Below are 17393 nucleotides of genomic sequence, written 5' to 3'. Positions count from 1 at the left end.
GGGAACCTTATTGAAATGGGCACATCCCTCATTTCTGTCTCTCATATACTAATAAACACATATTTTGTGATTTTGATGGGGGAGGCTGTGAGTCAGCAATATCATGGTTATTTTTCTTTTTTTTTTTAAATGCAGATTTAGCTGAATTTCAGCTGTTTTCAGGTTTCCTAGAAAAGCATGTCAGTGCTGTGAACAGCTTCATCAGAACAGAAGGAAATGGAAATGCACTGATTTTGAAAATCTCGTTAAAAACTGCTCATTTGTTTATTTCTATGATTTTTCTGAAATGTCATGAACATTTCCAACACATTTCAAAGGATGTGTATGACTTTTTAATGGGAATGATAATTTTTGAAATAAGGGTGCTCAGGAAAAGGTGCTCAGTAACACATCACGGCCTGGTTTCACAGACAGGGCTTAGCCTAAGACAGGATTAGGCCTTAGCTCAATTAGGATATTTAAGTAGCTTTTATAAAAGTACACAAGAAAAAAACATCACTGGTGCGCATTTTGAGACAAAACATGATTTATACATCAGCTGAAAGCTGAATAAATAAGCTTTTCATTGATGTGTGGTTTGTTAGGATAGGAAAATATTTGACCGAGATACAATCTGAGGATGCAAAAAAATTTAAATACTCAGAAAATCACCTTTAAAGTTGCCTAAATGAAGTCCTTAGCAATGCATATCCACTCAAAAAAATAATACACAAAATATCTTCATGGAACATGTTCTTTACTTAATATCCTAATGATTTTTGGCATAAAAGAAAAATCAATAATATTGACCCAAACAATGTATTGTTGGCTATTGCTACAATTATACCCGTGCGACTTATGACTGGTTTTGTGCATGGTCACATTTATGGTGGTGTTTTTTTCACATATTGATGGGGAAATGGGTCTGGGACAAGGGTAAAACAATAAAATAAATAAATGTGTTATATATACTGTATATATACAGTACTGTGCAAAAGTAGGCACGTTAGTATTTTCACCCCCCAAAAAAGTGGTTTTAAGACAGTTATTTTTATCTTTTTCTGCATTGTGTCAGTAGGAAATATCAGTTTAAATTTCCAAAACATTCCTTTGCCATTAATTGTAATAATCCAGTGAGATTTTATATGCACAAGGAGTCTGACAACAGCCAGTGCTCCACATGGAGATCTGATCTCAGCATTATTGAGTCCATCTGGGATTACATAAAGAAACAGTAAAAAACTGAGGCAGACTAAATCAAGAAGAACTGCGGCAATATCTCTAACATACCTGCAAAGCTACAGTACTATGAGAAGTTTTAGGCACTAGTGTAAAAATGCTGTAAAGGGATTGTGCTTATAAAAATAATGTCATAAATAGATTTTATTGATCAATTAACTTCTATTAACTAAATCAAATCAATATGTGTTGTGACCACTCCTTGCGTTTAAAACAGCTTTTGTCCAGATACACTTGGACATAGTTTTTCGGGTAGAATTGCATTATATAACAAAAAGTAAAGTTCAAAGTTGGTTAGTTTTAATACAAATCAGCCCTTGGCTGCATGTAGTTGGGGGGAAAACACCCTTTTGCATTTGATCCTCCATCAAAACTGTTCAAATAATGTTTTATATATATATATATATATATATATATATATATATATATATATATATATATATATATATATTATTTTAATTGAGTTGTTTGTTTTGCATGACTCACTTAGATTAGTTTAACAAACAGACGCGGAACCATAAGTGAACGCGCGCACGTTTCTGGCAGGAACGTTTTCAGCAGCGGGCGAAAACAAATATGCAGATGTTTGGCGGGTGATTTTACTGCGCAATTCTACATCAATAAAATCCATGCATTTACATGACAACCAACTGCGTTTAATATTCACGGATTATCCAATAAATGCTTTGCACAATGAAGTTATAAATAAAGAGGGATTTCGTCGCACTTTTGTCTGTGAGTGAACGAGTCGTGTTTAAAATATACAGTTCGGTCTAAACAAATATGTATATAATAAAGTTTAATAGAAATACATTTAGTAAAATATATTATGTAAAATATTTGGTCTAAAAGTCTTATTTTGTAGCCGAATGTAAGTGTGCTCAGACAAATAAGTGAATTTATATTAAAATAAATAAAGCTGATGTATAAATGTGATGTGTGGTGATTGTGTCTCAGATGATGGCAGGAAGGGGCAGAGGGCAGCTCACTTTCTCTGTGGAGATTGTTGGAATTGGTAAAGGAGAAAATCTCCCTCCGTCCTCCGTCCAGCCGACCCCTCTATTCCCTGTGAGTGTTTGAGATAGGATAAAATCTTATCAGACTGATATTAATCATATAACATTACATTTATGAACTTAATAGACAATTTTATTCAAAGCGACTTAAATAGTATTGAAGATACACATCGATTCTTGCACTCTGAGAGTCAAACCCAGGACCCAGAAATCACACAACTGTGTAATAACATCTTCTCCAGTTCAGCTGTCACATGTAGAGTAGCCTCAAAAGCTGTAAACAAAAATAAAAATATATGAATGTCATCACAACAAAATATTAAAGTGGCAATTATTTTAAAGAACATATTTACAAACAAGTAAATAAGTTTTAAATGAAGTTAGTTCAGAGAAAAGCTCTAGTATAACATTAGATATCCCTTATTAAAAGCTCATTTATGTATAAAAATGTTTCTTAATAAGTGGACAGTTAACTGTCAAAGCAGGTGTTTGTTTGACCCCTTATACAAGACAGATGTGTATCCGCTGTCCTTCCTCAATTCTGTTTGATGTTTCAGCCTCTGGATCAGAAGCCCGTGCCCCTGCAGACGGGCGAGGAGGCCGAGTACATGCTGGCACTCAAACAGGAGTTCAGAGGAGCCATGAAGACACTCCCATTTTACATCCGTCCAGCTGCACCCAAAAAAGGTCAGTTAAGGGTGGAGGATGAGCTCTTCACTGGCATCTTTAAAGACACCATGAAATAAAAATTGAAGATTCATAAATTTTTCCAGAATGTTGCAGTGCTTATTATAAATAGTTTATTCGTGCACATCATTCTTTTTTAAAATTCATATGCTCTCGTAATCTTTAATTAAAAACATTAAAAGGTAGGATAGGCAATCTGTTTTATAATCACTTTTTGTTATTCTGGTTGAAACTCTCTTCACATCCTGATAGCAATCAATCATAGAAGTGGTCTAAATATTAAAACATGTACATATATCTTCTGTGAAAGTCTCAGGACCAAAAAATGTCCGTCCAATCATTGCATTAGGTCCAAAATATATCCATACCTCTGCACACCCTGCTCGCGCAGTTATCACACGTCATCAGCGCGTTCTGTTAGACTATGCAGAGTTGTAGACAGACAGTCACAGAGTGCCACAAACAAACAGCTGCAGCCACCTTTTACAGTTCCCTTTAGAACCAAAACAACGAACATATGCTGCGTTCATGCCATATCGTAACTGTAATTACAAGATGGCAACCCGTGACTTTCTACCCGGAGCTGTTCACGTTCTCAGACTCGGATTTATGCGTTTCTGTCAACACTATCAATGCCGAAATTAATCTGCAGCAGTCAGGTGGTACAAGTAAGAGCTCTGGAAGTTGTTTACATTCATTATTATTGTAATGTTATGTGGTTTGAGACATGAGGTAATTTAACGCCTTCTCTCGTGACGCTTTGCAGACTCTGCTCTGGCTGTGCGTGTTCATGTGTAAAGGAGGAGGCATGGCTTTGGAGACGCTCTGAAGGGAGGGTGGGATCTCATGCTTTCAAAGCTAACTTGCAATTGATAGCCTCTCTGCAATTGCCTACCCTACCTTTAACCTCCCCTCCCCTTGAACCATTCTTTTAATGATGTTCTTTTCCTCCACAACTGACTGCAAACTAGCATTCAGATCCATTTGATGCTCACTGCAGGGCCAAATGATGTCCACCTAATAGGTGGAGCTTGACCTATTCTGGCTCCAACTCTGTTGATCTAATGGGTGGAGTTATGTTTAGCAGTAGGGTTATGGGTAGGGTTAGGGTGTTGTTGGACCGTTTGACGCTTTTCCACTGCATGGTATGGCTTGGTACAGCTCACTTTAATAGTACCACCTTGGTTAAGTTCCAAGCGAGCTGTATCAATACTAAAATGTGACGTGTAAACACTGCAGATCACTGATTGGTTAGAGAGAATCATCACTACCAGCGTCATTGGATTCGTGACACGAGACACCAAACCAAGCAGCAGTAGAGGCGGCGCAACTATAACAGTCTATAATATCCCACCCACTTTGAAGCGGTACTAAACTGCAGTGGAAAAGCAAACCGAGCCAAAGTAAAGCGAGCCGTGCTGTGCCAAATCGCAACGCAGTGAAAAAGTGGCATTATAGCTCCACCCATTATGTCCAGCAAGGGATGTCAAGCTCCACCCATCGGCTCTGCAGTGAGCAGCCTCTCTGCCTCCATTTAGTTAACAATGCTTCCAATTATTCCAATCAGTTCCCGAAGGATGAAATCAAATCCTGCCCTACTTTTTTCTCCAGAAGTCGTTTCACTCGGATATACGTCACGATAGGGAAAAAAAGACAATCGCAACTTCCATTTCATGCCGACTTTAAGACATCCTCCATTTCTTTGCCATGCAGATTGTAGGAACACAAAATCCAATGCTTTTTAAACAGTTTCAGAATGCATAAATTATCAAAGAAATTTTTACTTTTGTTTTTTACACCGATCAAAGACTTACAAACTTAAAAAGAGAAAATCTCAGATCAAAGATTTAAAAACTTTGCCAGATGATTTCTTCCCTTTTTATATGAATAGGTCTATAGTGATTAGCAATTAGTTTTTTTCCTCTTGACAGATGTGGAGCGTTATTCTGACAAATACCAAAAAACGGAAACCACTGACAACAGTTTGGAATGGAAGCCAGGTGAGCGATTTATATCAGTGATTCACTTCAGTGCTATTATTTATGTACTTTTATAGTTTTTAATAATATTTTGAATTAACTTTTTATTTTATATTTTCAGTTTTCATTTTTGATGTTTAGTTTTAAAAAATGTTTCTTGTGCTTTTGTCATTTTTAAATAATTTTTTTATATTCCCTAAATAGTTTACATTTATTTTAAACTATTTATTTATGTGGCATATTTAATTTCAAAATATTATTTTACAACATCAAGCCTAAAACTGTAAAAATGATGAGAACAACTTTACAGCTCAAATAATATACAAATGTTAACAAAAAATGTATGTAAGTGCTTTTATGAAATTATATGTTTCACATTCTCTTTTTGCCTTTTTTTAAAGAATACAAGGGATGAATTGAAATTATTTATAACATTATGCTGCAAATTAGGGGTGTAACAATACCGTTATGTCACAATTCAATACATATCACGATACTGAGCACCCGATCCAATATTATTGCAATACTCCAAGACATATGGTAAAAAGATAACAAAAAATGTACTGTTGATTAAAATGCTAAATTTGGTATTACATTAGGGGTGTAAATGAATAGGTGTTACATGTCCGCTGTTTTGTGTTTCTTGGTTTGACCTAGTTTTCCCCATTCAGTCTAATTAGTCATTTCCTTCACCTGTGTCCTATTAATTACCTTGTTGAGAGCCTTTGTTTGCTTCATATATTTAGTCCCTGTGTTCTCCCTCATTCTTTGTCCGTTCTCGTCTATATTAAGGTGCATTATGTCTTCTTCCCTGAGTGCTCCTGTTCTATATACTTGGATTAAAGACTATATTGTTTGAATCTTCATCTTTGTGTGCTTCCTGCCACCATCTGTGACAGCAGGCTTGAACGTGGTGCTGGTAACCCAATGCACAGTGACACCAGAATAAAAATATTCATGTTTCTAAAGCAGATTTATTTTAGATGAATATGTTTGCACTCTGTCACTGACTAGGTATATTTAAAATAATGTAGGCCACTTTTTACTGGTAACATAAGACATTTGGCATTATCAGGGCCTACAAATATTCCCCCATTGCATTATTATACATTATATTCAACATTATATATAGTAGTTTAATGTAGTACTGACACTAAAATTATGAATAAACTTGATTTTTTGTCTCACACAGTAATTTTCATTTTGGGTGAACTATGCACAACCCATATTGTCACTATCCACGATACGATGTTGTTGCATTTTTGTATTGCGATATATTGTGACACAATATATTGTTACACCCCTATTGCAAATACTTTTGACTGACTTTACTTTGTATTAAACCTATGTTCAAAATAAGTTTTTCATCTAATACTTACATTTACTTTCAGTTTTATTTCAATGAACAAAAATGCTCTTTTAATTGTAATTACAACACTGATTCACTTGTGTCTTTGCACGCTTGTGTGATCCTCTACATCCATGTGTGTGTTTTCAGACTGGAGGCGTTTTCCGAAGGAGCTGCGCGTGAGGGAGAAGAGACCCCAGAGAGACAGTGAGTGTGTTTGATGCTCTTAACGGGCTCTTATGCTCTAATACTGGACACTGTGTTCTGCTGCGGTTGAGCAGAGACGCCCAGCACAGGAAGCATGGGTTTGTAAATGTGCTCTTTTTTTAAAGCCGAGATAAGGGAGCAGGTGAGGCTGATGTGCTCATGAATGAGCGCGTAAAGACGGGCCGCTCCCGGCAGGTCTGCGCTTCGCTCTCTGACTCATCGGCGTCTCTGGGGAAATCAGAGAGACGGCTCTCAGCCGCGCTGCACACACTTCTCCAAAATGAAAGGATGGAGAGAAAGAGAACGATGAGAGAGGGATGAAGGTTTAGGCTTGAAGAGCGTCTGTCACTAAGAGAGGAGAAACAAGTTTATTTTTAGTCTTTCTGTGTCTTTTGTCAGAGGAGCTGTGATCAGTGAGTTGATGTTATTATGGGAGGATGTTGCTGATGTCATTTCCACTGTCACAAACACGCTTTGCTTATGTGGTTGCAGAAAGCCCAGCTGTTCCCAAACAACCCAAACAGCCACGAGTGGACAAAGAGGAGATTATACGCAAACTGGAGGTGTACAAATACTTGTTAAGGATGCCATTAAAGGGATAGTTCACCCAAAAATGAACATTTTGTCATCGTTTACTCACCCTCAAGTTGTTCCAAACCTGCATGAGTTTCTTTCTTCTGTTGAACACAAAATAAGACATTGTGAAGAATGTTGGTAACCAGACAGTTGACGGTAGCCATTGACTTCCATAGTATTTTTTTTCCTACTATGGAAATCAATGGCTACGGCTACCGTCAACTTTAATGTGTAATGCACTCAAAAAAAAGGAGTTTTAATCAACCTTATTACACATTCCGATCAAAAATGTGGCATATGAACAAACTGTGTGTGTTTCTGTACAGACTCTGGAGCAGAAAGAGGAAGAGGGGAGTTCTGATGAAGAGGAGGGAGAGAAAAAGAAGCCAGAAGAGGAAGAAGCTGAGGGAGAAGAGGAGTATGATGAAGAGGAATTTGAGGGTGTAAGTGATTCATTTTTTTCTTCTGATATATTAAGCCAATATGTTTGATCAAAAGGGAATGTAAAAAAAAAAAAAAAACGTTTCTCAGTTGAGTGGAAAAAAATGGGCCTGCAATTTATGACTTGTCCACCTTAAATGCAGTGGATAAAAGCATCGGCCAAATGCATAAGTGTAATGTAAATTTAATGTTATATGTTCAGTTGATTTTAACTTAAAGGAATATTAGTAACGCTTTACAGTAAGGTTCATTAGTTCACATTAGTTAACATGAACTAATAATGAACTGCGCTTCTACAGCGTTTATTAATCTTTGTTAATTTCAACATTTACTAATACATTATTAAAATCTTGTTAACATTAGTTAATGCACTGCGTACTATCATGAACAAACAATGAACTGTATTTTCATTAACTAAAGTTAACGAAGATTAGTAAATACAGTAACAAATGTATTGCTCATGGTTAGTTCATGTTAGTTAATACATTAACTAATGTTTAACTAATGAACCTACGGAAGAGGATTAGGGCCAAGCAATAATAAAAAAATAAAATCATCTCGAGATTAAAGTTGTTAAATTTCGAGAAAAAAGTCGTTAAATTTAACGATTTTTTCTCATAATTTAACGAATTTGTTCTCGTAATTTAACAAGTTTGTTCTTGTAATTTAACGAGTTTATTCTCAACATTTTAATATTTTGGGTTTAATACAAGATCAGATCAATAGACAGCAGTGTTATTTTCCAGTTTTTATTTAAAATGATTGTTTTAGTCATTTTAGTCTTGTTTTATATTTCTAGTTAGCAAATAAATTATTTTTATTTAGATTTTAGTCATTTTAGTACTTCAACTGAAAATAAGTTGAAGTACTAAAATGACTAAAATCGAAATAAAAATGTATAAGTTACCAAAGCCACAGTTCTAATTTTGATGTTTTTCATCTAATTTTTATATTTAATTTAATTTCAGCTTTATTTCAATTAACGGGTTAGTTTTAGTTAACAATTGTGGCTTAACTCTGATTTCCACAAAAATTTATTTTGACTTGTCCCTCCTTTTATTTACCAAAAAAAGGGGGAAATCTGGGTTACAGTGATGTTCTTACAATGAATCCATAAATATTAAAATACTCAGTGTTTTATAGTATAGCCACCAGATGTAAACAATGTGTATATGCAGTTTCTGTGTATATGCAGTTTTACAACTTTGCTGCCATGACAACATAAAGCCTAAAACAGTAAAAACAATGAGAATTACTTTATCGCTCAAAAAAAAAACAAGAATTAACAGAAAAATGAATGTTAGTGATTTTAGGAAATTATATGCTTCACATTTCTGCTTTTAAATACTCTAAAAATTGGCCTCACTGTAACCTCACATTTTTGCCTTTTTTTAAAGAATACGAGGGATGAATTGATTTGATTGAAATTACTTTGTGTGGTAATGAAAATTATGCTGTAAATGCTTTTGATTGAGGTTAACTTGTACTACACCAATGTTCAATATAAGTTTTAGCCAATTGATCTTGTATGTGTAACAGGAAACAGATTACGTTATGTCCTACTTTGACAATGAGGAGGAGTTTGGAGGGGACAGTGATGATAATATGGATGAAGCCATTTACTGAAGCAGGTGCCAGGGGCTCCACAGCACCCTCCTCTGGGCAGTGAGTGTCTCTGGAACTGCTCTGTCCCTCAGGACTGTTCTGGGGTGGATCATTATGTTTGGCAGCTGATGTTGAAATCTGTATGCAGTGGATTTCCTCTTGTCCGATCGGTTGGCAGGGCGTTTGATTGCTGACGAAGAGCGTTTGAATCCGAAGGCTACGGCTGGTGGAGGACACAGAGAAAGACACTGAGACAAAAACTTCTCTCTTAATGCAGCTATATGTTTTTAAAGCTTTGTAAATGATTATTGTTGCATAACTGAAATCATTTTTTTAGAATCTTAGCTATAAATGTATGTTTTAGTCTAATTTTTTATACATCTTAGATTTGGGATAAACTCCAGTAAATTTAGATTGTTTATTCTGGATGATAAGTAATGTTTTATAAAGTCTCAAGTCAAGTGGTTGTAAATATTCATGTTATCGCCATTAAGTGTGATAAAGTCATACTGTTTCAAGACTTTGTTTCATTAATGGATGGATGGATGGATGGATGGATGGATGGATAGATAGATAGATAGATAGATAGATAGATAGATAGATAGATAGATAGATAGATAGATAGATAGATAGATAGATAGATAGATAGATAGATAGATAGATAGATAGATAGATAGATAGATAGATAGATAGATAGATAGATAGATGCAGTTCTGAATAAGCCTTAGGCTGAAGGAAATGCAAATTCACACCTGTACAGTAGAGGGTGCAACTCAGAAATGAAAAAATGAAACACAAATGAGTTCACAATTTCTCTCAACATGCGAACAGGAGAGGTGTCAGTCAATAAAGGGAAATCAAAGTAACTTGCATTACTTATTTGAAAAAGTAACTTTAACTCTTTACTCTAAATTTAAAAGTAATACGTTACTTTACTAGTTACTTGGAAAAAAGTAATCTAATTACATAACTCGCATTACATGTAATCCCTTGCCCCCAACACTGATCGTGAACCTGTATCAGAGTTGCTTTTATAAAATTTACTTACAATATATGTGCATGTTTTTCTTGGGGAATTAAAGTATCACAGTCTATACCTTGTCTTTCTATACCTTGAGTCTTTAAGTGTTCTTGGTTAAATTAAATCACAGGTTTCCATCTCTCATCACCTTTGATTTGCTGTGTATAAATGTTTCTTTCATGTCTGAGACAATAGCTGAAATCTCATTTGACCAGATACACTTGAAAAGAGTCTGAATAAAAAGAAAATTTTGGTATTTTTTTGAGCAAATGATCACCAGAGGAGAAAGAATTGTTCTTGACGTGACCCTTCAGCTCGAGAACACTGCTGGTTGGGCAAATTTGCTGAAGATGAATTTAGTGGCTGACTCAGGCGTGCTTTAACAGAGAACAGGCAGAGGAATTCTTCCAGGAATAAGTCAGGGCTTTTATTCAGGGAAGCGGAGAGCAGTTCATCTCCAGTGGAAGATTACAGCAGCCTGAGACGACTGACATCAGAGCAGTCAAATGAAGCAGCTGCAGTGATATATTCACTGTAGACACCCTCAACACCAGCAGTCAGACATTACAAATCTGGAATGCTCAGTTAACTGGCATACAATAAACAGGGTTCCTACACATTTTCAATTTTAACATTGCATACTTTTCCAGACTCAAATTTCCAAACCTCTCTGTAGATTTCTCAGACCCTATTTAACATAAATGGTTCACTATTCGGCATTATAAAACGGTTAGTTCCTGTCCTTGATTCTGATTGGTCAACAGCTGTGTTTTATTCACAATAAAACATGGCTATGACTGCTTCACCCAACGGTTCTGTGTATCACTGCATAACACCCTTAGCAACCACTCTTAGCAACGTAAACTGTATGTTCTCATTTGATATTGTTCATTGAAGCTTACTGTATTATTTAGAAGAGTGTTGTGAGAAAGAGATCGAATGAGCGAGTTTATTATCTACAATCAGATTTAGCATTTTCCTTCAGGTCAGTTCTATGTTCACAATAAAAAAAATCTGTTTAAATGTCCGATGTATTATCCTGTCCTTTTAACAGTTAGGGGGCTTTCCCATGACTGACAGTCAAAGCATTTGTCAGGTGTGTCTTGTTCCGTGTTCACAACAATTCAGTCTTTTCAATGAAAAAGTCTTCGCTACTGACTGACACACTCATAAAGACAGTCTTTGCTGTCATCTAATGGTGTAATAATGTAACTTCTGTTGCTGTTCACAGTCAGGGACTATTTTTTCCAGCAGAAGGAAGGCTTTTAGTGGAAGTTTACTTCATGAAAGTTGCATTGATACGTATTTTTGGCTTTAATATTTGTATTGTGTGGTAACCGTTTTATAAAAGCAATCTCTTACCTTACTCTTACCTAGCCTCTCGTACCTTATTGCTTACTTATATCTACTATATAGTGCAATCATCTGTAAATATTTTCTCAGGAATTTTCCCATTGGATTTCTCAAAGTGATATGTGCTTACATGAAAAGAAGAAACCTAAAACACTTCATGGGCTGAAACGATAAGTTGACATTATTGACAATGTCGACAATAAACCAGACCCTTAACTTCCATTCCAGAAGTTCCGATTGGTTAATTTATGTGTTTGATCATGCTTTCATCTACCAATGGGACAGTAAACTCTTTAAGATATTTTAGCATGTTTAAACCTGCACATTTTCAATCGAAATTCCATCTAGGCATGATGAATACCCTTGAGGATCCTTTTAAGCTGAAGTAAAGAAACGGAAACACACGCTTACAGGGATAGTTATTCCAGCTAAGGAGGCGAAGAGATGTCCTCTGTCCTTCAGCTCAGGTAATTAGGATGCAGCACTCCGCCTGGATGGCCGTGTACTGAAAACAAAAGCAACGTAAGCACCCTACATAATGCCCAACCTGTCCTGCCCTTCATAGATGGGTGAAAAATTGAGTTTTATACAAAGAACACTTATTCCAGGAACATGATCCTTTTGGACACTTGAGGTCTGAGATTGTAGGACACTCTGCATGGTAAAAGCTTTATCTTCGCACACATCATTCCTCACCCCATTTGAATAAGGCTGAGAGCATGAGGATCAGTTCAGAGCTAAAATATAATGCTAACATGATTCAGGCTATTCCTTATTCATTAAAAAAAGTCATCAAATTTATATGTTAGCTAAAATACTTTCTAGAGTAAGTGACCTGCAAACAGAAGAGTGAGTCAGCATTCAACACAATATCAGCTGAAGATGTCAGGCAGCCCTGGATGAGCCTGTTACTGATGTAAAGGTCACAGAAACCTGATTCTGAGATAAAAACTCAGGCCAATTCTGCCTGGACAGTTTGACAGCTACTGCTATTAGCATCCAGATTTTCTCCCAAACAAGGATGACAATCTCATGCTGAGTCTTGCTCACAGATGCTGGACTGTTTTGATGTAGTTCAACAAGTTTAAGTATCAGAAGAGAATGTATCTGAATAGACAGCTAACCTGTGAAGCCACATACACTGTAAAAAAAAATACATATATATATATATATATATATATACATATATATATATATATATATACATATATATATATATATATATATATATATATATACATATATATATATATATATATACATATATATATATATATATATACATATATATATATATATATATATATATATATATATATATATATATATATATATATATGGACAACACACCTTCACTCACTTGCATTGTAGAAAAGTGAATGTCCTCATATGGGTATCTGATATCTTGTAACCCGAGTCTGCGCAGTAGTGAGCGTGAAGTGGAGCCGCAGTGTCAAGGCCACGCCCACACTCCCACAGAAGCGGTTAGTACGGTTTACTGCAGGTGTGAACTAAACAGTTATGGGAAGGTAGGAATTAAGTTGAAGCTCCAATCTCCTCCCGAAAATCCCCCCAAAAAAGTCAGCTGGTGCCTCAGTGACTACTTCGCTCAGAAAATCTGCAGTCAATCATGACGTCAAACTCCCGTTTTTTAAAGCAACAAACGAACTAAACCCAAACTTATTTAAAACAAACAAACAAAAAAAACGAACACTTAAACTTACATTAGCGTGATACAAACTACAGAAAATTGGAAAAAAAAAAAATATTTGAGATAAAACACCTCAGAGATGACGTGTTTTTGTTGGCCAACCCGGAAGTTAGCGGCGCACGGTTCCCTCGATCAAATGATTTTTCCCACAGACTTTTGGAAAATTGCCAAAAATAAGCTCTGAGTTCAACAAAGGGTTATGACACTTACATGTTTTGTCTATCAAGATAATCTTTACAAGTTAACACAACAAGTTTAACAAATTGAAGCCTATAAAGTCGTCAGATACAAAAAGCTAACAGTAAGCTATAAACGGACTACAGCCAAAGACTATAGAATATAGAATTTTTACAATTTTTCTGATGCATGTCCTTAATTTAATTTCATATGTTGGTAATAATTCAGTGTTTATAAGCCTTTTTAAAGAATTTTAACCCAAACTGACTGGGTTTCTAGAGAGCAAGGGTTTTGTGAAAAAAGTGGAAGACTTAAACATAAAGTGTGTAAAATAAACTGTAAAAAGGATTTGATGATCACTAGTGATAGTATTTTATTCTGTGTTCTCATTATTCAGGTTGGATTTCAGCTTTAATTTACATTTTTTTTAACAAAGCAGCTGATATTGCCATAGAAACAAGTGGACTGCCGACTCGCTTTCACACAAAATGGCGTAAACGACAAAATAACGCATAAAAGACATTTACACTTGTCCTCCTCTACTGGCATAGCGATGGACTTGCAGAGAGAATCACTGAACGAATCTGAATAACTCATTTTAGTAGGCTAAACAGATGGATGTTTACATTTTAATATTTTCTGATGAAAATAGTTGATTTTAAACATATTTTTATGTAACCAGTTTGGGTAGTTGGTAAGGCTTTGTTATGTGGTTGCATAGTGACTCATAGTTTGACTTATATAAGTCACAATAAACAAGAGCACTATAGTAGTCTAGTCTCTATGCTATTCTGGTTCCTTGGGTTCTTCCCTCAATGTCCTTCAATCATGTAATTGTGATTTCAAAGTGATTTCAGCCCAATTATTTATAATATGCATAATTTGAGGCATCATTAAACTGTGCCAGACAACTTATGTGTGCCCAAGTGTAATTTTTTGGGTTAGAGATTTGTTCAAATACCAAACTCTTAGTATGAGCAAGAGGTATAGTAGGCTAGCTGTGGTATTTTGGGCAGTTCATAATGCAAGCTATCCATTATTATGTGTGCTAAATAATATTGTCTATTGTAAAATATCTGCATTACTCTAGCTCAGGGTTATTAATAACACATCTCACTGACATCATCTCTATTATGCACTTTTTTATAAAGTGCTTCAAATTCTAGGCCACAGAATGTGAAATAAATACCAAGGCCCATGTTGCACCTGTCAATCACAGCAGAGAGTCCTTCTTTCCCTGTTGGGAGTATACTGCATTAATCAGCAGGACGACCTGCTTCTCTCACATAACACTAGATAAACCTAAGACAACTGGATTATGGCAAACATTAGCTGATAGCTGGAATAATTAGTACTATGGCACCTGTAACTGTTTGACATTTTCATTTTAATATGCTCTACAAAAGCAGGAGTGATGAATGGCACCTCATGCTGCACAGTGTGTGTGTTGCTCTTCTCATCCAATGCAATCACAATTGTCACTGCAACCAAACAAAGCTCACAGAAAAAGCAAGAAGAGACTAGGAAAAACAGTTCTTCTTGGGTGTTTTTCTGAACTAGGCTAAAGTTCAAGAGTCGGACATAGAGAGAGATGAGTACGTGAGGGAGGTCAGGAACGATGCAGATCTTTTTTGAGAGCGCTCTAAGAAAAGGAACAGCTGCATAGTGAGTAAACAACCGTATCAGGTATCTGATTCTCTTATTTGATGGATCCATTATTGTTGATGTTGTCCTTGATGTGGTTCCATCCCAGCACGCATACAGTGCTGCACAAATGATTCAAAGGTGAAGTGTGTCATTTCTTTCACCAAATAGATTTGCAATAATAATAATAAACAGGTTTCCCCAACCCCAACACACACACACACACATTGCCATTAGTAGACCAAAACAGATAACCCCGCCCCAAAGTCCCATCATTGGTTCAGCCTGTAACATACAAACATTCATTTTTCAGAGAAACCAACCTCAGGGAAACAGACCATTGTTGCAAAATAACATTTTAAAGGCACAATATGTACAAACCCGATTCCAAAAAAGTTGTGACACTGTACAAATTGTGAATAAACACAGAATGCAATGAGGTGGAAGTTTCAAATTTCAATATTTTATTTAGAATACAACATAGATGACCTATAGAGTTTTAGCCGGCAACGGCGAATGGCACGGTGGATTGTGTTCACCGACAATGTTTTCTCAAAGTATTCCGGAGCCCATGTTGTGATTTCCATTACAGTAGCATTCCTGTATGTGATGCAGTGCCGTCTAAGGTCCGAAGATGACGGGCATCCAGTATGGTTTTCCGGCCTTGACCCTTACGCACAGAGATTGTTCCAGATTCTCTGAATCTTTGGATGAGATTATGCACTGTAGATGATGATAACTTCAAACTCTTTGCAATTTTTCTCTGAGAAACTCCTTTCTGATATTGCTCCACTATTTTTCGCCGCAGCATTGGGGGAATTGGTGATAAGCTCTTTTTATACCCAATCATGTTGCCAGTTGACCTAATAAGTTGCAAATTGGTCCTCCAGCTGTTCCTTATATGTACATTTAACTTTTCCAGCCTCTTATTGCTACCTGTCCCAACTTTTTTGGAATGTGTAGCTCTCATGAAATCCAAAATGAGCCAATATTTGGCATGACATTTCAAAATGTCTCTCTTTCAACATTTGATATGTTATCTATATTCTATTGTGAATAAAATATAAGTTTATGAGATTTGTAAATTATTGCATTCCTTTTTTATTCACAATTTGTACAGTGTCCCAACTTTTTTGGAATCGGGTTTGTAAGTTTTTTTTAATAAATATCCACAACCACTAGAACAGTTATATATTTTGTGGACTTATTTACTTACATTATCTCAAAAGTTTCCAACACTGTTTAAATTCAGAGAAATCAGGTATTTTAACCAGTGTAACGTCCTGTGTCATTGCGTCGCCTCTCAATGATGTCATATCTGCGGTACCCTTGATTTCCATTTTTACTTCTTTTGAAACCATGGAAACACCAAAGACGCTTTAATATATTATTTTTTTATTAGACAGTTGGGCAACTGCTTGGATACTTTTACAGACAGAAAACTAATCATTGAAATATAGCTCAACACATAGTCTTATTGTTTGAATCTCTTGTTTTCTTGATTCACCACGAGTAACATGTTTGTACCATGCCTGAGACAACACTATTTTGTCAAGTGGCTAACACAGCATAATCAGAAAGAGCTTGTAACAGTTATGCAGCATTTTCTCCACCATTAATTGCATGCCATTTAGCAATACAAATCACCCAGCTTGATATTCTAATGTCAATTTAGCCTACTGCAGTGTGCAACAATCATCTCATACCAGCCACCGAGCTAATGCACATACTACCGTTATAACTTTCAACATATTTTAGAATGATTTTTTTGACCAAGTAAAACAGCGCTGCATTATCCCATAATTTTTATTTGTCAAATTAAGTGACTTGTGCGAGTAGTAATTCAGCACTTGCTGCTGTTTCATTAGAATTAAATAAAATAATATGAATTTAAGTTATCAAACATAACTATAATAAAGCTCAGAAGGAGTAAAGAAGGAGGCGAACATTAAACGTAACTTTAATCATAACTTTAAAGGTGGGTTAAGCCATATTTCAAAAACACTGTTGGACATTGTTGATATTTGAAATCAACCCAAACAAACCGACCCCTCTCTTCATTGCTCCACCTCCAAAACTCATCAATCCTAACTACCCTGCTTCGAGTTGGTTTCAAAACCTGGCCTGATCACTGCTGGCAGGCAAGGCGAGTGCACTAACAATGACGCTAAACATTGCATTCTCTAGCAGTCGTCAATGTGCAGTTGTTTACCTGCACAACTCTCACTATCTGGCCACAGTAACATACGCAAGCTGTGAGCTTTATCACAGCTGACGCATAACAAAATAATGCTTCACTAAAAATAAAGCGCAGATGATGAACGAACGACAAGGAAGCACAAAAAATGAATGTACAGTACACAAGAGTAAATACAACCAAGTGTTTGTTTTTTTAGTCGCCAACAGCACA

General features: G+C 35.9%; 1 protein-coding gene across 1 annotated transcript; it reads left to right on the top strand.

Annotated features, from left to right (window-relative positions):
- Positions 1–1759: 1759 nt before the first annotated feature.
- polr3glb (RNA polymerase III subunit GL b) lies at positions 1760–9595 on the top strand. The gene is made up of 8 exons (XM_048153815.1): positions 1760–1953; positions 2176–2286; positions 2792–2921; positions 4853–4921; positions 6399–6455; positions 6948–7018; positions 7358–7474; positions 9012–9595. Exons 2-8 carry the CDS (start codon positions 2176–2178, stop codon positions 9096–9098), a joined length of 642 nt encoding a protein of 213 aa, XP_048009772.1. The 5' UTR covers positions 1760–1953; the 3' UTR covers positions 9099–9595.
- Positions 9596–17393: the final 7798 nt, after the last annotated feature.

The sequence above is a fragment of the Megalobrama amblycephala genome, linkage group LG13 (genome assembly GCF_018812025.1).
Source record: "Megalobrama amblycephala isolate DHTTF-2021 linkage group LG13, ASM1881202v1, whole genome shotgun sequence".
Lineage (NCBI taxonomy): Eukaryota > Metazoa > Chordata > Actinopteri > Cypriniformes > Xenocyprididae > Megalobrama > Megalobrama amblycephala.
This window is presented reverse-complemented; position numbering and strand designations above follow the sequence as displayed.

Bases quoted from the DNA above. Each gene is read 5' to 3' on its own strand.
- polr3glb (XM_048153815.1), top strand. From the start codon at position 2,176: ATGATGGCAGGAAGGGGCAGAGGGCAGCTCACTTTCTCTGTGGAGATT. The intron at 4,922-6,398 runs GTGAGCGATTTA...GTGTGTTTTCAG, and splicing joins CAGTTTGGAATGGAAGCCAG to ACTGGAGGCGTTTTCCGAAG. The intron at 7,475-9,011 runs GTAAGTGATTCA...TATGTGTAACAG, and splicing joins ATGAAGAGGAATTTGAGGGT to GAAACAGATTACGTTATGTC.